We start from the raw sequence: 23,274 nt of genomic DNA, 5'->3' as shown, positions 1-23,274 counted from the left end.
GAATTCAACTTAGAATTGCAAGGCAAAGGAGTGCTTATGTGTGAAACAAACTGCAGTAAAGTCAATTCGACAACAATTAAATGTTATTTGAATCACATGTAATGTCAAATTGCTTTTTACACCATATACTTCTAGTGCTGTCAGAAGTTAAAACAGGATCTTCATTATTACACAGATTTGCAGCAGATATATTTTCCAAGGTCAGTCTATATTTTCAGCAGTGTTTTTCAGGCCTGGATGCAAGTGTAAAGGAAATTTTCATATTTCAAAATTCATTTTAACTATGCACATAAGAAGCTTCCATCTAACCTTGAATTGTAAATGACTAATCTGCAATGTAACAACATGTTAAAAGGCAAATATCAGGAGAAGAATATAATAAAATTCTATAAATGTCTTCTAAGCAGTAAATATGCTCAATTAAAATATGCTGTGGATTAATATCAGTATTTGCAGTACTTAGCTGTGTAAAAAGACACATTAAAATGAAATATATAAAATCCTGTAACACATCATTATTGACATGTGAACATTTATAATTGATTTTGATACTAGGGAACATTAGCTTTGAACTGTAGTTAAGTGAAATGTTATCCCCAAGAAAGAGAATTCCATTCTTCTCATCAGTAGGTATGTATTACAATAAATTATACTCAATTATTATTATATTTTAATTTTTATCAATAAAACTTAGTGGATTTTTTTCTCTTTTTATATGAATACCTACTTAATATCCTCAATTTTGCCTCTTTACCCACAAAGCCTAAAATATTTACTATATGCACCTTTACAGAAAGTGTTTGCTAACCTTTTGAGTTAAATGAGAGCATTCTAATTGTTCCACGGTATTAATATCAAACTGATAATCTGTGAGGCAGAAGTGTAAGATTGAAGATAATTTCAGCTTCTTGGCCCTATTAGCTTCTGTGGCCATTTTAAAAAGAAGTAATGCAAAAGTAGCCCATTATATTTCCAGCTCTTCTATCAGCCTCACTTCTGCTTTAATCAGCAAGACAATTGGATAAGATTAATCAACTGGAGAAGGAAGATATAATTCACAAGGCTTATATGCTTTCTTGTGCTTGGAATCCTTAACTTTTATGTGCATTTTTCTGCTGTATCAAACCAAAGGAAGTTGATTTTCTTTTAGTTTTACTTTATTGAATTACTAGTATTGAACACTAATAAATGTTAAATCTTAAGTTCTGAAAAATTTAAAATAGAATCCTATATAGCTTCCTTTCTATAGTTTATAGCACTAATTCTTTGTGATATTGGTTCTTATGACACACACAAAATATTACACTTATTTTTAAAATATATAGTATGCTCATTCACAGATATTTTTGGTTAAATGTGTAATATGTCCTATAAGTGAAGAATCCATTCCGTGACCAAACAAGGGTGGTTGGAGAAGAGTCTGTTAGCAAAATTCTATTTTGCAGAGAATATTACCAAGCAAATTAAGTTGAAAATAGCTTAACTCAACATGACAGGTCATGAGTCTAAATTAGTATATAGCCACACGTGTGTGTGTGTACATATATATATATATATATCATTGTTATATATCAGTAGTAAATTTAGATTGTGTTATACAGTCATGCATCACTTACTGATGGGAGTACATTGTGAGAAGTAGTTTCATGACTGTCTGAACATCACAGTGTACTTACAAAACCAAGCCTAGGTGGTACAGCTTACTGGACACCTAGGCTACGTAGTATAGCCTGTTGTTTCTAGGCTACAAACCTGTACAGCATGTTACTGTGCTGAATACTATAGGCATTTGCAACACAGTGTTAAGTATTTGTATATCTAAACATAGAAAAGGTACAGTAAAAATACAGTATTATAATCTTATGGGACCACTGTCATATATGCGATCTGTTGGCCAAAATGTCATTATAATTATATAGCACATGACTGTATATGTAATTGAATTTGAATTGTCTCACTGGTTTAAAGACATCTGCTCTTTGCTGCCAGCTCAATTTAACCTTTACCTTTTATGCTAAGAAAACAGGGAAGAAATCAAGCTGGGCACATATTCTGCAACCCACTAAGGGTATAACATTTGTAGCTTTTTTCATATTTGAGATAATGATTTTCATGGGAATCTGAATCTAGATGATATCATGTGTTTCCTAGTAAATGATCTTGGTGTACATGGTTTGAATGTGCTTGCCATAAAATTTTACATTGCCTGAAACTTTTTAGATTATACTGTATTTATTGAATAAGCATTTGAATAACCTTTGGTTTAAATAATGACTAGACAGCTTTAGAAACTGAAACTTTTTCAGAGTGGTTTTGGACAATCCTGTATTTAATGTTTAATTTGTGCTTGAAAATTAGGAAGCCCATTGTTAGTAATCCTACTTAATACCAAACTCAATTATATCTAGTTGGGCTAGATAATGCCCAGCGTTCATATTCAAAGCCATGCATCACTCTACTCACCTGAGTCAGCAACTAAGAGACCCCATTACTATCAACTTTTTAAATGAAATAATTTATAATACAAAAAAATATATATAGACTACCTTTTCTCCAGTCTCTAATAACACCTTTCTCATTGTCCTCCAGACCTTCACTCAGTCTTCTTGAGGCCCACTACTGAGTCACAAAACCAGTGCCTCGTGTTTTCAGTATTTCTTAAAACAACAAACATCATACTTCAGGAATCAATTTCTATTTCAGTTACATAACAAACTACCCCCAAAGTTTGGTTGGCTTATAACAACCATTTTATTTTGGTCATGATTTTATGGTTTGGTAATTTGGGAAGGACTCATCTGGACAGTTGGCACAGGCCAGACCTGGAGGATCCACTTCTATAATGGCATCTTCAGTTGCATTTCTGGTGCCTCCGTGTTCCGGGGCCTCCCCACATAGATCTATCATCCTCCAGAGCTTCTCCGTAGTTGCCTAAGAGTTGTCATATTTTATACATGGTAGTTGGTTTCCAAGAGAAATATCCCAAGAGCAAGTGTAAGAGAAAGTAGAAGCTGGATGGGGGTAGTTAAGAGCTATGCCTAGATATGGCACAGGATCACTTCTGTATTCTACTGGTCAAAGCCATCATAGGACCCACCTAGATTGGAGGGGATGGAGAAATAGGCCCCACCTCAGTGTGAGAGTGATGAGGTCATATTGCAGTAGAACATGTGGATGGGAGATATTATTGCTGCCATCTTCAGAAAATACAATTTGTCACATGTTTACTGCCTTTTGTTTAATGTTTTTTCCCCAATATTTAAATAGCTGTGTAATATTTAGTCTCTCCTACAACTTGTTTACAAATTTTTGTGGCTGTTGTTAATACTATTCAATATGTAATAGTTGTCCGATTGATTTTTCTCTTTTATTTGAATTACAGGATTTTTATTTTAAACATATAAAGTGTTATGATTTGGTATTAGCTATCTCATTTTATTGGAGAACCTTAAAATATTGGTAGCGACTCTAAAACAGGGACAGTTTTTAAAGCATTGCTTTGTTGTTTGTATCATGAAGCTATTGGTTCTAATAGCACTGTTTTGTGGGTTTTTTGATTTTTGGGGTTTTTTTTTTTTGCCAAATCCTTTTAGTATAGTGTGTCATTTTAGAAGTTGAACACGAGGTGGCAGTATAATTATATTTGGATCGTCAGTTCATAAATTTGACCATGTACATTGCCCATACATAGATATATAATCAGTAAAGTGTTGGGTTAGTAAACCGTTATAATAGCTGTTAAAATGTGAAATTGGTCTTTCATGACTTTTATAAATTGGCATTTCATAATGAGGGGTGGTTAAAACTAGTATCATTTCTAGTTAGAGCCACTTTTTTGTGTGCCATTTAAAAATTCTTTCATTGTGCTTAAAAGCAATATAAGGATATACTGGGAAATAGTTTAGGTATATTTTAAAGAGAAAAATTAGTCAGTTGGACCTCTCCCTCCTTAACTCATTCTGGATATTATTTATTATACCGGTGAATCTGAAGTATGAATGCGTTAAGTGTGCAGTAAGAGTCAGTTGGGGAATGTGTTTTAAAAGATTCTAGGCTTCATTCCCAGAAACTCTAATGGGGGTCATACATTGGTAACAAATTGAGGAACACAAATCTGTACTATTTTTTTTTTTTTTTTGAGACAGAATCTCGCTTTGTTGCCCAGGCTAGAGTGCCCTGGCGTCAGCCTAGCTCACAGCAACCTCAAACTCCTGGGCTTAAGGGATCCTACTGCCTCAGCCTCCCGGGTAGCTGGGACTACAGGCATGCGCCACCATGCCCGGCTAATTTTTTCTATACGTATTTTAGATGTCCATATAATTTCTTTCAATTTTTAGTTGAGACGAGGTCTTACTCTTGCTCAGGCTGGTCTCGAACTCCTGAGCTCGAGGGATCCTCCCGCCTCGGCCTCCCAGAATACTAGGATTACAGGCGTGAGCCACCGCGCCCAGCCAAATCTGTACTATTAACTGTACAATTTGTCACATTCTTTGAGATTTTCTGTACTTCAAGATTTTTCATCTCTGTCTTCCTGTTTTCATTGTCTCCAGACCTAGGCTGCAAACTCCTATAGGGTATATATTTTATAATTATGTGTCTCCATCACTCCTAGTAGAACTACAATCAATGGCTCTAGAACCTAGGCTTGGCTTTACTAGTTAATTAGTTGTGTATAGTCAAGTTACATAATTTCTTCACGTTTAACATTTTTCATCTATAAAATAAGTCTCCCTTCTCCCCAAAAAGGCAGATATCATACATGTCAGAATTAAGAGACAAATGAAGTAATGTATGAAGGATATACTATAATTTTAGTATGAAATATCAGTGATACATATTTTGGAGATACAAATGCTTTTTTCTTAACTTTGTAGAAAAAGAGGATGATTCTGAGATACCAATCTTTTATAGCATGTCGGTTACAACATGTGTTTGAGTGATTAGTGTGGGTCTGGCATATTTAATGCGCCAATGTTTTAAAGATTATTTGGTTACCATCTTTAAATTAGCATTAACAGTGTTTTCCTAGAGGGAAGAATCCAGGTGTTGTTTAATATGGCCAAGCTATGTTTTTAAAGTAAGGCATTATTTGTATTCAGTTTGAAATTCTTGGATTGGCCTTCAGATACAGCCTTCTTGCCTAATGTAGAATTTTTAATTTAAAGATGGCAACTTTTTCTTAAGTATCAGAAAATTACAAATTTTACTTGTTTAACAGACTGTTCTTTGAGGTAGCTTGTTTCCATTTTACACAAGGGAAAACTGAGACTCCGAGTGCTTAGATAATTAGCTTGTGATTCCTCATCTAGTGAGTGACAGAGCCACTTAATCCAGGCCTGCAGAACTTAAACACCTCTGGTCTTTCTACCACAAATTCTGTTAAGCACTGTGCTGATCACTGAGAGTGATAGAAAGATGTGGTGCTATCAGCAGGCACTGGAGCAACTCTTTGGATAGTGTGAGGAAGGGAGGAGGGTAAATTAATACAACACAGTGTGGTAAAAGCTATATTATAGGTCTTCTAAGTACGGTGAAAGCACAAAGGAAGGAAATGATAACTTTCTGGAGTAACTACTATTGAATTTACAGTGAAGCACAATCTTTAAGAATGAATAAGTTTACGGGGGGAGATTCATGCCAAATAGAGGGATAAAGAAACCTGTGCCATAGGATAGAGGACTGAAAAATATTAGTATGTGAATGACTTGAGTTTATCGTGGCCAAGGTTAGGATGCATCTTCAACCAGAGCCTCAGCTGAAGTGCTGCTGCTGCTACAGACCTGCTTGTATATGAGGAAAAGCAAGATGCAGTAAGATATTCAAGGATGGAACTTATAATGTATTTTCCCTTAGAAACTATTTCCAAGTAGTATTTATGCTGTCAACTTGTACGGAGTTTTCTTTAGGGTCTAAACATCAGGGATAAAGTAGGCTTTTATGGGCTGATCTGGGAAATGAACCATGGTATGGTTTGTTTCTAGGAGATAATTCATTTTGAGTTCCTTCTCAATTTACATTATGGGAACAAACTGTGATTTAGAGACAAGCTTCATTATTATAGTATTTGTTTATAAAGTATCTTTTGATCAGAGTTCTCTTTAAAATTGCAAGATTTTTGATAAGAATGTATTTTGACCCTTGCTGGGTGCAGTGGCTAATGCCTGTAATCCCAGCTACTTGGGAGGCTGAAGCCGGAGGATGACTTGAGCCCAGGAGTTTGAGGCTGCAGTGAGCTATGATCATGCCATTGGACATCAGCCTGGGTGACAAAGAGTGAGACCCTATCTCCAAAAAAAAAAAAAAAAGAAAAGAAAAGAAAAAAGAATGTATAGTGACCCTAGACTAAAAATTAGGATTCTTTGAAATGTCATGAGAAGGAATGGTAGAAAGGATTAAATGATAAGGAAAGTAGGAAAGCTAATAACATTTCATTTTCAACATTAGACTTACTATATAAAATGTTAGTTTAAATAGTTTCCCAAAGGAACTTGGATTTTTTTCTTTTTTACTTCTACTTAAAAAAATATTGGATGCCTTGCGTTTGTTCATCTTGAATACAGTCTGATTCCTGAACTTTTAGACTTATTAGCACATTTTGAAAAAATGTATAGTTTTCTACTAAATGAGTATTAGACAAATCTAGCATGTGAAAACAAGTAATTTGGGGATATTATTCTAGACTTCTACTTCTGAATTTTCTACTGGAGGTTGTATGCCAAAATGTTTAAATAAGATCAGTTTCTGGGAAGATAGCAGAAAAAATTGAAATTCTGGGAAATTCCTCTTATTCCCTTTTCAAAAATTCCTTTATAAAATTATAAGAAACAGGAAACAAAAACATTCTATAAGAGTCTAGGTCAGGCTAGAACACCAGAACCTCTCCAATATTGGTTTCCTGATTGCTTTTGATATGTTGCAGTCTCCCCCTGCACTATTAAGATTGCTACCTTAAGTCTTTCTGGTTTTAATACTGTTCTGCAAAATATCTTTAGTTGAATTTACATAGCTTGCATGGTAAGGAGGTTGAATGTCTTTTTAATTTGTCTTTGTGTACTGTTTCCTTTGGAATACAAGGCAGAGTACATTGATTTTACTGGATATTCTTTCTCTCCTCTCCTCTCCCCCTACCCTGTTATTCCTGTAGCCAAGAGTGTTGGTCATTTAGCATTATCCATTTCCCCATTCTTCCATTAGTAAGAGACCCTGAGTTTCGACTGAGCATGTAGTTGCCCATCTAGACCAGGGGTCCCCAACCTTTTTGGCACCAGGGACTGATTTCATGGAATACGATTTTTCCATGGACTGGGGGTAGGGGGTGGAGATAGTACTGCCTCAGCGCCACCTCAGATCATCAGGCATTAGATTCTCATAAGGAGCCCACAATCTAGATCCCTTGCATGCACAGTTTACAGTAGGGTTTGCGCTCCTGTGAGAATCTAATGCCACTGCTGATCTGACAGGGGGCAGAGCTTATGCTATCATGCGAGCGATAGGGAGTGTCTGTAAATACAGATGAAGCTTCAGCTTCCACACCTGCTGCTCACCTCCTGCTGTGCAGCCTGGTTCCTAACAGACTACAGACTGTACCGGCCCAGGGGTTGGGGCCCACAGGTCTGGACTATGTCCCAGTTTCCCTTGTAGCTAGGTATGGTTATGTGATTTAAGTTGTAACTAGTGGGTTGTCAGTAGAAGAGATGTGTGCAACTCTGGATCCTTCCCTAAGAAGAGATGTGTCTTCCCTTTTTCTCCTTCCCAGTAGTGAAGACAACTGATCAGAAAGATAGAAAAAGCCTGGGTCACACTAGCCTAGGACTATTAAGTGTGGAGTGTTAACATGAGAAACTTCTATCTTGTTTAAGTCACTATTATTTTGCCTGATTACAGCAACCTTTCCTATATATTTCATAATAAACTTCTGGAATCCTACTTGGAGTTTATCTTGTTTGGGTCATCTGTTATCCGCCAGGAACTCTGTAGTACCCAGAGAGACCGAGAATACTGATAGCAGTGCAGTGGATGGGAAGATTTTTCCAACATCATTACCACCACTGGGCTTGGATTGACAATTCTTTATTATAAGATGAATAAGCTTAAAAATCAACATGAAGCTTATGAATACAAACTACAGTAAAGAGAAACTCGATCCTATTTACTTAGCAAAAAATTCTGCCCCTGACATAGTTTAATTACTAGAAGAAAGTTAAATAATCGAAAATATTTGATTTATGTGATCAATAAGCTAAAGCTTCCATAATGTTACTATTAAATATTATTGTGGTCAGAAATAAGACAGCACAAGGAGACAAATGCAGTACAACTGTTTTTAGGCAGCAGTTAAACATTCTAGAAAATTGAATCAGTAAAGCAGAGAACAAACATGAGATATACTCATAGTATATAGGAAGATAAGATATTCATTATAGTGCTACTTGAAGATTCAGGTGAATAAGGTAAAATATTAAAGGTACAATAGAAGAAAACTTTACATTCCTAGCAGAAGACCTCAGGGTTCCAAATCAAGAGTTGCACACACTACTGGGGAATGTATCCTTTTAAAATTTGAATTTTTTTATTAATAGTCTTGCAATCAACCAGTAAAATTACTCTCAAAGGACCCAAAATGGTATTGACAGATTACTTCTCTGTGAAAAATGCCAAAATACAATGAAGTTAACTCTGATTCCTCAGTTTGTCATTTGGTACAAAAAGGAGGTCATAGAACAATCTTCTTTATGAATTTATACATAAATACCCCAAAATACAGTGCTGAATTCTGTTTGCTAATTGTCACATGGAACAGGACTAATGACTATTCACTGACACTTTTTGTTCTTCTCCTTTTGGGTACATGGTCCAATTGTATTTCCCTGCCCCCTTTGAAGTTAAGCATGACCCCATGACTGGCTTTGGCCATGTGAATGGAAATGTTAGGGTTACTTTTGGTCGGAAACCATTAAATCAGTGTATAATAATTCACCACATTCCCTTCCCTCTACCAAGGTGACTGGAGCTATCTCAGGTGATAGAGATTATATCACCTTAAATAAGAATGGCATACAAAGTCCCCAGCTGTCACTGGATAGACAGGTAATAGGAATAAGAACTAAACCTTCATTTTAAACTGCTGAGCTTTTGAAATTATTCTTGACTCTAGTAAACTTAATTTATCCTAACACATAAATACTAAAGAATAATAACCCACAAACAACTATGGTTAGCTTTCATAATATAAGACGACAGTATGTGAGAAACACAGTGGTAAGATGACAGACATTTAATAAACTCAACACTTATTCCTATGTAAGATACTTAGAGTAGAATGCTGTTTTAATAGAAGACTGGTTTACTTTACCTGTTATTTATGTGTATAATGTTAAAATGTTTTTGTTTAAAATCAAGAGCATTTTGAAAGTTCTGACCAGTGCTTTAGATGTAAAAAAGAAATGAAAGTTAAGCATTGGAAAGGGAGTAAGTTTTTTTTTATGACTGATGGGATTCTATAACTAGAATATTCAAATCAAATTGTAAACATTATTAAAAGTGGCTGAATATAAGCATACAAAATATTACAGCAATTACTAGTTAGAAAATGTGATTTTTAATGTAAGAAAATCTTAAGTGTAACATACATAATACTTTGAAATCTAAAAGAAGACCTTGAAGAAAGAGAGTATTCCCTGCCGTAGATGATTGATAAAAATTATTCTGTCCTAAAATAATATATAGGTTTGGTATAGTTTAGTTCAAAATCAACAGCATATTGGTGGCAGTGAATTTTAATTTTTAATTTATTGAGGTATAATTGCATGCAATGAAATGCACAGGTCCCAAATGTCTAGTTTAAATTTTGACAGTGCATATACTGGTATAACCAACACCCTCACCAGAGTACATCGACCATTTCCCTCACCTCAGGAATTCTTTTATGCCATTTTCCAATTACCCCTAGCCTCAACACAACAACCACTGTACTGATTTCTAGTCTCATAGATCATTTTGGCATTTTTTTTTCAACTTCATGTGAAAGAAATCATACAGTGTGGACTTTTTTGTGACTGACATTTTTGGCTTAAAATAATTTCAAAAATATTCAAAAAGTTTTCAAAAACTTTGAAATGCATTTATGTTATTGCAATATCAATAGTTTCTTTGCTGAGAGATACTCTGTTATACACATTTTCCTGCTGATGGGTTATTCCCAATTTTTAGCTAATTATGAATAATGCTGCTATGAACATTCTTGTATGAGACTTTTTAGGTAAATACCCCCCATCCCTCAGTGTCCATGGGGGATTGGTTCCAGGATATCCCTGGGATACTAAAATCCACAGGTGCTCAAGTCCCTGATATAAGATGGCATAGTGTTTGCATATAACCTGTGCACATCTTCTGTATACTTTAAATTGTCTCTAGATTACTTATAATACTAATACAATGTAAAGACTGTGTAAATAGTTATATTGTCTTGTTCAGGAAATAATGACAAGGAAAAGAAGTATGATTGTTCACTACAGATGTGATTTTTTTCCCAAATCTTTTTGATCTGGAGTTGGTTAAAAGCATAGATGCAGAACATACTGATACAGAATGCCAACTGTACTTAATGAGTGAATTGCCAAATCCTAAGTTAGGTGCCAAAGTGATTGAACCACTTTAAACAGGTGCAAGTGATTTAGACAATTATTTTCGGTTTCTTCGTGAAAAATCAAGAGATGAAACTCATTCTCTTCAGAATAAGGTAAAATGTTTTGCTTAATACTTTTTAGACATCACTGTAATACATGGATTGAGAGCTATATATGTGTGTAATATATAAATATATACATTGGGTGTGTTTACTTTTTTGGTTGGGGAACTTGATTAAAAGTGTTAGAGATCATACTCTATGATGGAGGGTGCAATAGTGCTTTTATACGTATATATTATTGTAGTGCTATTATTTTGGATATTATAAATCTTCATACATAGACTTTCTATCTGGTGTTAATTATACAGAAATCTGTGTGGTTAAGAAGGAAACTAGCACAAGTTGGCATGTTTCTCTGTTTCTAGAACATTAAAAGATATTTGAAGGGGTGTGTGTATGTGAATTGGCAGGCTTCTTCCTTGTTAAAGGTTGATTATACCCAAATATATGGCTGCCTTGTACAACTTACCCCTCGAAAAGATTCTGTATTGCAGTTTCTTCCAGAGCAACTTTTAAAATATTACCCCATTTAAATTTTCTTCAAATAAAAATCTTTTATGTATTCTGATTTGTTTTCTCAATGGTCTTGCCCTATTTCTTGTTACTCATGCACTTAATCTTCTGGGCTGTTTGTAGTTTCATGGTGTGCTAATTGAGTTATTTTGGAAATTTTATTCCTTATAAATGGTGTTTGAGCAGTAAAATATTAATATAAAAATAGGGAATCGTTCTTAGCACAAACCACAGATTCTTGAATGAGTCATTTAGATCATTCCTATGTATGTGGAAAAATTATATCACTACCCAATGCTAGGTTTTCTAGGTATACTATACTACTTTTTTTTTAAAAATCCAACTTGTCTTTTTAAAGGCAATATGAAGCAAGTAATATTAATAAATGAAACTCGTGGTAAGGTACTTTGGGACCAAAAGGAAAATGCTGTGAAATGAAGCATCTTGACTAATGCTTTATCTTTAGATTTCTAGAGAAACTTAAAAGATGTGGGCATGCCTACCTGCTCTCTTAATACATTCCTTTGTGTTAATGAAAATACTACAGATTAATGACATTTGACTTTTTTTGAACTTATAATGTAGTAACTCCAGGTTTAAAGGCCATAATTATTTTTGTTTTTTCATATTTGTGTGTGGGTTTTTTTGCCTAATAGGAAAGTTAGATTCTCTTTTTTCCTTTGAAGACATAAGTGCGTGGGAACACCATGGTATCACTTTAATTGGTGGATGGTACTAAAAGGGCTAAATGTTGCCTTAAAATAATATTATGTTCATGATATAAATTTAGTAAAAATAGCTTGTCATAAAGATGCAATCTGATCTAATTTTAATTTTTACAAATATGTAAAATGTTTATACACTTGAACTTTGTATAAGGCAAAAGAACATATACCAGAATATTTATAGTGACTATTTCTGGGTGTTGAGAATGCAGATAATTTTTTCTTACATATCTATTTTTTTAGTGAACAAATATTCTTTTCTAAAAGGAAGAAAAATTAATCTCTTTAGTGTGATCTCTTTGAGATGTAGTCCTGTTGATTAATATTATAGTAAGGCTTCAGTGCACAATGACAGATTTTTTGATACTTTTAGGTAAGTTTTTAAAATCTAATTTGTATAATTAGAATTGCTTCCCAAGTTTACTGATGTTTGTCATTATGAGGAGGAAACAGAAATCCATGACAGTCCCATCCATCTAACCCTTTTCTCCTTTTGGGGCACCTGCTTAACACGATACACTAAAATTGCCTTATAACTGATTGCCCCACTTCTAGTCTCCCTGGCTCTTCTCATTGCATACAGGAATGGCAAATGGGGACCCTGCCTCTAATCTCAGTCCCATTGTGACATGGACATATTATAGTCCAGGTGATATCTGGTTACTCCCAGGTCATCGACTGTTTAAAGAAAAACAGATTTCCCAAAACCTTCAGGAATAAGTCATTCTGTTGTGCGTTTGCCTGCTTTCTTAAATATATCACTGAGATTAGAATATAAAATAAAAGATGTAGCATGGAGTTCCTTCCTTCTGTTCCTTCCATCCTCCTTTGCAGGTACCTGCAGTAACACATTTGATACTTTTAAAGTCTTATATGGAGAATGTTTTAAAACTGATGCCTCTCCTTACCAACCCCACCAAAAAGGGAGAAACTTTCAGAATATCTGCCATTTTTTTTTATTTTCATAGCAGTAAATATCTAATATTGAGCACTTAGAACTACTTTTTAAGTACTTTATGTGCACTGTGCATGTGTATTAGCTTATTTAGTCTTCACAGTCTTTATAATATGAGGTTAATGGAAAATTTTAAAGCTGAGGAAGTGAAGACATAGAAACGATCTAAGGGTAAGCAGCATGTGGCAGTCTATACTCTTAATCATTATATTAATTGACTGTCAGTACCATAACTTCTTTTCATTGCTGCGGTAACTGATTTCTGCCTTTCCTTCTTTCTGCTTGTTGTATATACACAAAGATGAAAATGGTCTGGTTCTTGCTTTTCTCACACTTCATTGAAAAAGCTCATGTTTTCCAAATACAGGGTAGAACAGACTCCAGAATCTGATGTGCATTTCATTTCTAGCTGTGTGATCTTAGGCCAGTTAATCTGATTTGTAAAGGGGCAATAAAAGTGGTACCTACCTTATAAGACTGACTGTGAGGATCAAATGAGAACATTTACAAAAGGTACAATGAGTAGTATGTGTAAGTATTCAGTGTTAACTATTATCTACTCTGAAGATATTACCAGAGATAAGTTTTTCCCTCAAAAGAGTAATCAAATTTACTCATATCTGTTTTGTTTTGTTTTTTTTTTCCATCTATACAAACTCGGTGTGATGTTGTTTTTGGTTTTGACCTGATATATCTAGCTGCTGCCTCTTGGCTAAAGAAGAAGTTTGCTTACCTGGGTTTCTTCTCACTAATTCTAGGTTTAAGTTTTGGCCAAAAATATTTTTAATCAGTTAATTTGAAGCTTAGGCTTATTTTCTATAAAACATTTCTTTTGAAAAATTAATGATTTTTTAATATTATGTGCATGAATACCATTCTGAAAAGTGTTCTCTTTTTTTCCTATACCTGCTACAAATTTTGTGCAAAATTTGGTTCTTGAGCATTATTATAATGGTTGATCTTTATTTTCATTACATATGAATAGCTCTGTTTTGCTATTTTTGACTAACTCTTTTTTATTCCAAGAGTTAGAATGTTAGCATAATGTTTAAAAAAGGTTCTTACTGAACTGGTACAATATTTAAAGGAACAAATGTCTGAGACATGATATTTAAGCTGGGACATAGATGTCCATGTTGAGATTTCCTAGGAATGAAACAGCTCTGTTAGGCATTAAACAGTGTTGTTAAGTAAACCATATCTTGACAAGATGATTTAGATGTATGCTTATATTCTTAGGTGACCGGGTAATCGATGTGGGATCTGAATGGAGAACTTTCAGCAATGACAAAGCAACAAAAGATCCATCTCGAGTTGGAGATTCTCAGAATCCTCTTTTGAGTGATGGAGATTTGTCTACCATGATTGGCAAGGTAATAAATCCATTCAGCAAGAAGTACCAAGTGCCGAGTAACCAAAGACCTGGGAGTTTGAGAACTTTGCAAAAGTATCAGTCACTGCCCCAGTGGAGAATCTTGACCTGTCAACAAGATTTGCCATTAGTACCATTGTGAATGATGGCTGACTTGTGTGTTTCTTCCATCTTAAAGGGGAAACCATCAAATCAATATTACAGAGTCCTTATATCTTGGGCCCTTTTTTTCATAAAGCACATTTTGCACAAAAAATGAGTATAGTGTTGTCTTTGTGAGTTAATATTGATACGTTCCTTGAGTATCAAGAATGTCTTCTCTTCCCTCCACACCATCTAAGATAAATGGGAGCTCATTGTAACTTATTTTCTATTAGTGAATTTATGACTTTCCTAAGCTTCACGTTCCTCATTTGTAAAATGAGAATAATTGTACTTAGAGATCTTGAGGGTTTTGTGAGAACATATGTATTTATAATTACAACATGTATTGGGTAGTACATGCTCAGTAAATAGCTGCTGTTATGTAAGGTAGTTACACAACTTCCTGGCAACCTCGCTCTCTTTTTTGCTCTGTTATCTAAATTGGAAGTAATAGTGACAATATTTCAAAGGGGACTAATCAAGGAAGCATATACTATTTTGTAAAGAAAGTTTTGTGGAAAAAAAGCAGGTTATTTTTTTCATGCTCTAATTAATAAATAGCATATCAAATTTGAAAAACATAATATAAGCTAGCTTAAAAAGTTTTACAGTATTGAAAAATATCTTTAAGTAGGTTATTTCTGAATTTGCTTTAGCCTTACAGGCTGACAAAACAATAGACTACAGACATTTTAAAATACAAGATTGTATTTTAAAATACAAGATTCCAACTAATTGACAATATGACTTTTTTTAATGTTTGATTTTTCTCAATAGGAAATACATGACTCAAAAACAAAAAAGGGGTAAAAAAAAAAATACAGTAAACTTTCCTGGTGTCTGGAGAATCCCTGGAGGTTGTAAAATCTAACAAAACAGCTGCGGCTATTGTTTCACAAACCTCAGTTTTCCATTAACCGCATTCCATCCTATACATACTTTTTCAGTTCCCACCTGGAACAAACCTAACAACCCTTGATCCCAAACCCCAAACTCTCAGTTTCCACTCTAACCTCCTTTCTCTCCCCAAAACAGGTAACCACTATTACTAGTTTCTTCTGTATCCTTTGAAAGTTGTTCACGCTTTCATGGAGAAAAGGAAAGAAAAATTTTGAAGATGCTACATTTATCATTTACTGAATTTCTGTATGCACCTGATACTATTTCTGGACTTTCTATCTTTTCCTATCTTGGTTCAGTTAGTCGAATACCATAGCACACTGCCACTAGTTCTCCCTCATTGCTCTTCTTTTTCAGCATTTTCTTCATTGGTCTTTTCCATTTAAAGGTTAGGATCACTTAGTTTAGTTTTGAAAAAAAAAATTGGTTATTATTTTCACTGGGATGTTGGTTAGATTTATTTGCAAATTCACATAGGGAAAATTGACTTCATTGTGATAAATCTTCTATGCAAAAACATGGCATGCTTTCCCGTTTCCTTAGGTTTCTTATATATCCTTCAAGAGATGTTTTAAAGTTTTCCTAATGGACATCTTATGTTTCTTAAGTTTATTCCTAGATTTTTGTTGCTGTCGTAATTGGAATATTTTCTTTCATTGTCCTCTAGCTGGGTGATTGTACATATGAAGGGTATTGATTTCTGTTTATTAATCTTGACCTTGCTACTTTAATGAATTCTCTAATTTATAGCAATAGTGGGGGTTTTTAGTGATTTTTCTTGAGTATTTTAGTATACAAAGATAATATCTGCAAATAGTTTTATGACCTTTCCAATTTTGTACTTCTGATTTTTCTCTTAATAATATTGGCTAGTTTTTCTAGTGCTGTGTTATAAAGTGATAGTGGTAGGATTTGCCTTTGTCTTGCCTCTGACTTTGATGGTGATGCTGCTAATATTTCTCTGGTAATCACAGAGGTGGCTTTGGGCCTGGGAGAGTGATTTCCTAATGTGAAGAAGTACTCATCTGTAGTGTTATCAAAAATGAATTTTCAGTTTTGTTCACTTGCCTTTTTAGCACCTTTGGAAATGATATTTTTCTCCTTAGATTTATTAATATGATGTTTTATATTACTGGATTCTCTAATAATAAATATCTATGCATTTCTGGAACTTGGTCATGATATACTACCTTTTAATATCCTGTTGGATTCTGATTTCTAGTATTTCATATTTTATATCATATTTATAAATGAAATTGGACTTTTTCCCCATTCAGTTTTGTAAGGTTAGATATTCTTATATTCACTTTATACACTTTCTTAAGTTTTCCATTTTCTTGAAGAGCTGTTTAGAATTACATATTCCTTAAGTATCTGATAGAAAACCTCTTAAAAACGTCTTAACCTTGGTACAGTTTTATTTGAAAGAGAGGCAGGATGCACAGTGCAGATTTCCTGGATATATGGAATCAGATCATATAAGTTATATTTTCATAGAAATTGTTCATTCAAGTTTTCCAAAAATTTTTTGCGTAGTTATAAAACTTTGTTTTACAGGGTACAGGAGCTGCAAGTTTTGACGAATTTGGCAATTCTAAGTACCAAAATCGAAGAACAATGAGTAGTTCTGATCGGGCAATGATGAATGCATTCAAAGAAATTACTACCATGGCAGACAGAATCAACCTACCTCGAAATATAGTTGTAAGTTTAAGCCATTCCAGCATTAACTTAGCATAATTTAATGAACACATGAAATTTTGATACTTCAGCTAATTAACTGGCATAGAGTTAAACTTAGTTTCTCTGCTTTGAAGGATCGAACAAATAATTTATTCAAGCAAGTGTATGAACAGAAGAGCCTAAAGGGAAGAGCCAATGATGCCATAGCTTCTGCTTGTCTCTATATTGCCTGTAGACAAGAAGGAGTTCCTAGGACATTTAAAGGTAAGCTTTTATTTATATAGATAAAAATATCATTATCTACATCATATTAAAGTAACAGACCAAAGTTAGGCCTCTGACATTTAGAAGCTAAGTCATGTCTTTGTTGTTATGTACAACAATCTACCTGAGCATTATTTGCCAGTGCCTACCTTTTTTTTTTTTTTAATGAATGGGTTGGGGGTTGTGAGGGAGGGGTGCTCATGTTGAGACCGAGTCTCACTCTGCTGTCCTGGGTAGAGTGCAGTGGCATCATTGTAGCTTACTACAACCTCCAACTCCTGGGCTCAGGCGATCCTTTTGCTTCAGCCATCCGGGTAGCTAGAACTACAAGGTGCTCACCGTGACACCTGGCTGGGGTTTTTTTCTTTTCTTTTTGGTAGACACAGGGTCTCACTCTTGCTTAGGCTAGTCTCGAACTCCTGAGCTCAAGCAATCCTGCCGCCTCAGCCTCCCAAAGTGCTAGGATTACAGACATGAGCCACAGCGCCTTGACTACTTAGTTTGTTCCTTGAATGCAAATTCATACTGTGATCTTATTGACCATGCACACTGAGTCATTTTAGTCCATGTTAAGTCCACTATGTTCTTTGCTAATAAGATCTTTTGACTATGTTGTGGGCTTTGAGGCCTGCCATCATAAGCCAAAGTAGGCCTTTTGTGGTAAGTCTGTCCACTTCATGCATGAAAATAGTTCCCAATCCTAGCATAGGTTTCTACAGGTGAGGGAGTCAAGCTTTAGAAAGTATTAGTGAAATTTTTTCTCTTGAGATACAATGTTTATACTTTTCACACTTAAGTTGGAGACTTTGAAAGAACTGGTATTTTTCATCCAGTTTGCAGTTAGTTACCCATGAATATGTGACAACTTGTTCACAGTGTTGCAATGATACACTCACTTTCATGGCCAAATCTTAGTTCAGCTGAAGACTGTACTTACCCTTGATTCATCCAATTATTATTTAATTTTTTTTACTTGTTTTCTTATGTAAAAGTTAAGAGATGATGGCCTTTATCATGTTTTTTGTTGTTGTTGCAACTAAAACAGGCTTTTGTTAAATTTATTCTGAAAGTGTATGGTGGTTAAATCTTTAGAATAACAAGGTCAAATATTTTATGTCACTGAGCTGAGCGTTAGCCTATAATCACTAGGATTGCAGGTACACATGACATTGTGTTGCTAAACTAATACTTAGTATTTTCATTTCCTTTATATACCCTTTACAACAGATTAATGTATAAATATCAAGGAAGTTTTTGTTTAGTTGAAGAAACTTATTTGCATGAATTGCAATTTAAAAGAAGTTAATATTTTGAAAGCTCAAGACCTAAATTTAAAGTGTGATGAACATTTAAGTTAACCAAGAAATTTTAAATTAGCTCTGTAGGAAGTATCACTGAGAAGATTAAGGTTTCATCTTTAAGGCAAGATGGAATTTTTTTCAATTAGAATGTATTATTTTTATAATCAGAAATGATAGGTTTTAAAATGAACTATATGGCTTATATGTAAATTTTTTTTTCTTTCAGAAATATGTGCTGTATCACGAATTTCTAAGAAAGAAATTGGTCGATGTTTTAAACTTATTTTGAAAGCTTTAGAAACCAGTGTGGATTTGATTACAACTGGAGACTTCATGTCCAGGTTCTGTTCCAACCTTTGTCTTCCTAAACAAGTGCAGATGGCAGCCACACATATAGCCCGTAAAGCTGTGGAACTGGACTTGGTTCCTGGGAGGAGCCCCATTTCTGTGGCAGCAGCAGCTATTTACATGGCCTCACAAGCATCAGCTGAGAAGAAGACCCAAAAAGGTAGAGTTCTGCATCTGGAAGGTGGTAATGAAATTGTGAAAGCTGTAATGTGTGATTGTTTTTCCATTTTCAGTGTGAAGCAGGTCAATATCCAAAACCCACACTTAAGACGTTTCCTCAGCATCAGCACTTAAGAAAATACAGTATTTTGCTTTTAAGTGGTTCATAAATAAAAATGTTTGGAGGCATGACGCTGCAAACAAACTTACTTTTTTTTCCTCATTTGAATTATTTAGTTTTAGTTTGTACATTTTTCATTTTTAGAAGTTCTTTTTTTCCCCCTAAATATTTGTGGTCATTTTGAATACTCTTTTCTCCCCCAAACATACCTTTTTAAATCTTGGAGAAGAGGGGGCTTACTTTGTGTCTCACTGCATGGCATGGTCCCCTCTAGATAGACAAACTGTAAATGTGTTGACCATCAACCCTTAACATTCTGTAAGCCTGTTCTTTTTCTCTTTTTGTATAGTATTCACAGTTTCTTGAGAAAAAATTATGAAATAAGTAGATATAAGTGGTTTCAACCTTCTGAGTTAATTTTTGAATTTAGTGTTGTAGGGAAACTTTCAAACAAAAGTACTAAGTGCATTTCTTTACATACATATATTCGTGAATTACTTCTGTAATCCTTAAAGATTTAAATTAAGAAATTGACTGCCTTCTGTTTATAAAAGTAAGTTAGTGAATTACCGGCTTCAATAACTTTGTAATACCCTATTCAGAACAGCCTTTCACCTAAGCTTAGGCTGTATGTTGATAAAATAATGAATGATACAGTGGAATGATTAGAGTGAGGAAGCCAATCATTATATATTTAAGTGTACCGTTATCTATTCCCTTTGGCCTCCACTCATTTTTTAAGGCAATTTTGAGTCTTTTGGTAAAATTAAGATGTTACAGCTAGGCAGGATGTCCTATCTTCATTCCTAGTTGTAAAGTTTATTCTAGTCAAGAGCACAAGGCTGGGCACAGTGGCTCACAATTGTAATCCTAGTACTTTGGGAGGCCACGGTGGGAGGATTCTTTGAGGCCAAGAGTTCGAGACCAGCCTGGGGAACATAGTGAGACCCTGTCTCTACAAAAAATAAAGAAAATTAGCTGGGCATAGTGGCTTGCACCCGTAGTCCCAGCTACTCAGGAGGCTTAGGTGGAGGATTGCATGAGCCCAGGAGTTCAAGGTTACAGTGAGTTGTGATTGGGCCACTGCAATCCAGCCTGGGTGACAAAGCGAGACCCTCATCTCTTTAAAAAAAAAAAAAAAAAAATCAACACAAAAACATTTATCTTGGTGTTTTCTGCTGCTTATGCTTTATATGAAGGGTTTTCTTGAAATATAAGGTCCATTTCTTCCCTGCCCAGGGAAAGGTATTGCTTTTAATGACTTTAAAAGAGAAAAAAGTGACATTTAATGACTTAAAGGGTAAAAGTGAATCTACTAAGATTTTATAAGACTAGAAATGTTCATGTGAGCTCTAAATGTATGCTCAAGTATGTGTTTGCAATAGTGAAAAAATCGACTTATGCTATATTATTATTATATAGCTGTTTGATCTCTAATGTATTAAGTAGAAAAAGATTGTGAAACAATATTTATAGTATCTCATTTTGTTTTTAACAAGGACCTCTCAACAGAAGTTAGGGGAAATGTTGCAGGGGAACTTTCAAACAAAGAAATGCAAAGTGAATTTTTTTTTATAAGAATGTATTCATGGATGATTTCTGTGATCCTTAAAAAGATTTATAAAGAAAAAAGAGCAGTCAGTTCTAAATACAATGCCCAATAATAGTTATCACTCATAGTGCTATGCTCTGAACACTGTTCAAATGTTTTACATAAATTGAACCTTTTAAAACAATGACAACCCTTTAAGGTAACAAGTACTACTACTATTATTGTTATTGACTTTAGCTACTGCTTTCTACCTTTTTAATATGTCATTTCCATTGGCAGTTTTGAAAAATCAGTATTTTGGCTTTGTTTTTCAGTTTGGCACTTTATACTTCCAAATCTCACAAATTAGAATGTAAGTAATAGAAAGGAGGTAGGTTAGAATTTGTGGTTAATATTTTGATTTTTGTCTTTTAGAAATTGGAGATATTGCTGGTGTTGCTGATGTTACAATCAGACAGTCCTACAGGCTAATCTATCCTCGAGCCCCAGATCTGTTCCCTACAGACTTCAAATTTGACACCCCAGTGGACAAACTACCACAGCTATAAATTAAGGTGGTTAATGTCAAACTCTTATGAACGTGGAACTTTGCCTGTTGTACATATAGCCTGTACAAAGTGCTGGTTTGAGCCTATAATGAGAAAAAAACACGTGGTACGCATTCCAGGGCTAAATATTATTGCTTGGCATTCTGTATGTATATAGTAGTGAAGCATATTTAATGATTTAAATTTCTTATTGAATTTGCTTTCTTTTGTAGCAATCTAGGAAACTGTATTTTGGATGATATCTGAAATTATGTAATTCTTGAATAAAACATTTTCAAAACTAAAGTTTTTGTTATAATTACATGTTATATAAAATTTATGGTATATAATTACAAATGCAAATATTACAGCTAATAAAGTTGATAGAGGTCCCTGTTTTTCATTGTTTTTCTTTTTATATATTTGTTTATTTTAATAAAGTTGTGGAAATAGAAAAAACTTTTGAGAGCCATTATTATCAACAACATATTTAGTTTGCAGTTTGAAAGGATGTGTATATGAGATTCATTAAGATATATATATTAACGCATTAACTGCCATGTGAGTTGTATTTAACTCATGTTAGTTTTTAGCCTGGGGCCTCATGAAGCAAAACCCTGCAGCTGGTTTGTGAAAATCTTGATGTTCTTATTGTTACAATTAATATTGACAAGTTCTAAAAATGTGGATTAAATGAATAGAAGTCAGTAAATTTTTTCATTAAATTTTTCATTAAATTAGAAAGGATCATTTTGTTTTCAAAGGTTTTATTCTATTTTTGTAATAAAACACCATGGCCCCAAAGAAAAAAAATTTTTTTCTACTGTGGCAGTCAGTGTGTTAAAAAGCAAATAAACAGTAATGTGCCTGGACCTTGAAAGGTACCACCTCGAGAGAGATTAAAATGTTTGTATGTTTTTGTCAGCTTATTGAGCAGAGATGATGATGCTGGTAAAAAAAATAAGAGCAGATCAACCGATTGTAATGTCTGGATGTTAACATTTCATTTTATAGAATCTACATATCTATAATTCTTTTTTATTCTTTGTTGGGATACTCATAGGTTAAAAAGTATTTAGAATGGAGATAACTGGTCCCTGGAGTTTCTAGGAACTTTTTATTTTTATTTTATTTTTTTGAGACAGAGTCTTGCTCTGTTGCCCGGGCTAGAGTGCTGTGGCATCAGCCTAGCTCATAGCAACCTCCAACTCCTGGGCTCAAGCGATCCTCCTGCCTCAGCCTCCCGAGTAGCTGGGACTACAGGTGTGTGCCACCATGCCCAGATAATTTTTTCTATTTTTAGTTGCCTGGCTAATTCTATTTTTTAGTAAAGACAGCATCTCACACTTGCTCAGACTGGTCTCGAACTCCTGACCTCAAGCAAGCCTCTTGCCTTGACCTCCCAAAGTGCTAGGGTTAGAGGCATGAGCCACTACAACCAGCCTCCCAGAACTTTTTAAATCAGCACCCCTAGTTGATTCTGAGTATTTAGGTATTTTGCTTATCACTCTTTGGGTAACAGTGATTTAGGGTCTTTTGACTGCAGGCACTGTAAGAGAAAACCAAAATTTTGCTCTTTTTATTGCGTGGGTAGTTGGTACAGGGGACTTGAATGCATACTGGACATCACCACTGTAAACTACACTGCTGTGGAAACGGGTGTCGTGGTTCTTAACACATCTGTTCTTCTAATCTAATACTAACCTTATGATCTCCTGTTGCGGCCTGGTGGGCAGGTTCAGACTCTGGTCCACAGTGGGGCTTTCCCCTTCCGAAGATCAGACCTCAGACCTCAGACCTCCACTGTCATCCTGTTGACCATGGAAGAGGGATGAGTATTGGCACAGTGAAGACAAATAGTATTTTTCCCTTGAACAAAATGTAGGACGCTCTCCCAGTACTTTTTAAACCTGGGGCAGAATGCCAGAGAAATGAACACAAGCATGTTATAATGCAAATACAGGATTGCAAGTCTAGTGAAGAAATTTATACTCCAAGCAGGTAGAACCAGTCTCACCCAGAG

The 23,274-nt window shown here is 34.6% G+C and overlaps 1 protein-coding gene across 1 annotated transcript in view; it reads left to right on the top strand.

Moving 5' to 3' along the window:
* GTF2B (general transcription factor IIB) overlaps positions 1–21,590 on the top strand; it is a 28,619-nt gene extending 7,029 nt beyond the window's left edge. Inside the window, exons 3-7 of the mRNA XM_069478176.1 lie at positions 14,120–14,253; positions 16,854–17,000; positions 17,114–17,243; positions 18,771–19,052; positions 21,139–21,590. Of these exons, the coding sequence (XP_069334277.1) occupies positions 14,120–14,253; positions 16,854–17,000; positions 17,114–17,243; positions 18,771–19,052; positions 21,139–21,272 (827 nt within the window). The 3' untranslated portion in view covers positions 21,273–21,590. The remainder of the gene's footprint in view (positions 1–14,119; positions 14,254–16,853; positions 17,001–17,113; positions 17,244–18,770; positions 19,053–21,138) is intronic.
* Positions 21,591–23,274: the final 1,684 nt, after the last annotated feature.

This window comes from Eulemur rufifrons, chromosome 8 (assembly GCF_041146395.1).
Source record: "Eulemur rufifrons isolate Redbay chromosome 8, OSU_ERuf_1, whole genome shotgun sequence".
NCBI lineage: Eukaryota > Metazoa > Chordata > Mammalia > Primates > Lemuridae > Eulemur > Eulemur rufifrons.
Note: the sequence above shows the minus strand (reverse complement) of the source record. Positions and strands in the feature narration are given on the sequence as shown.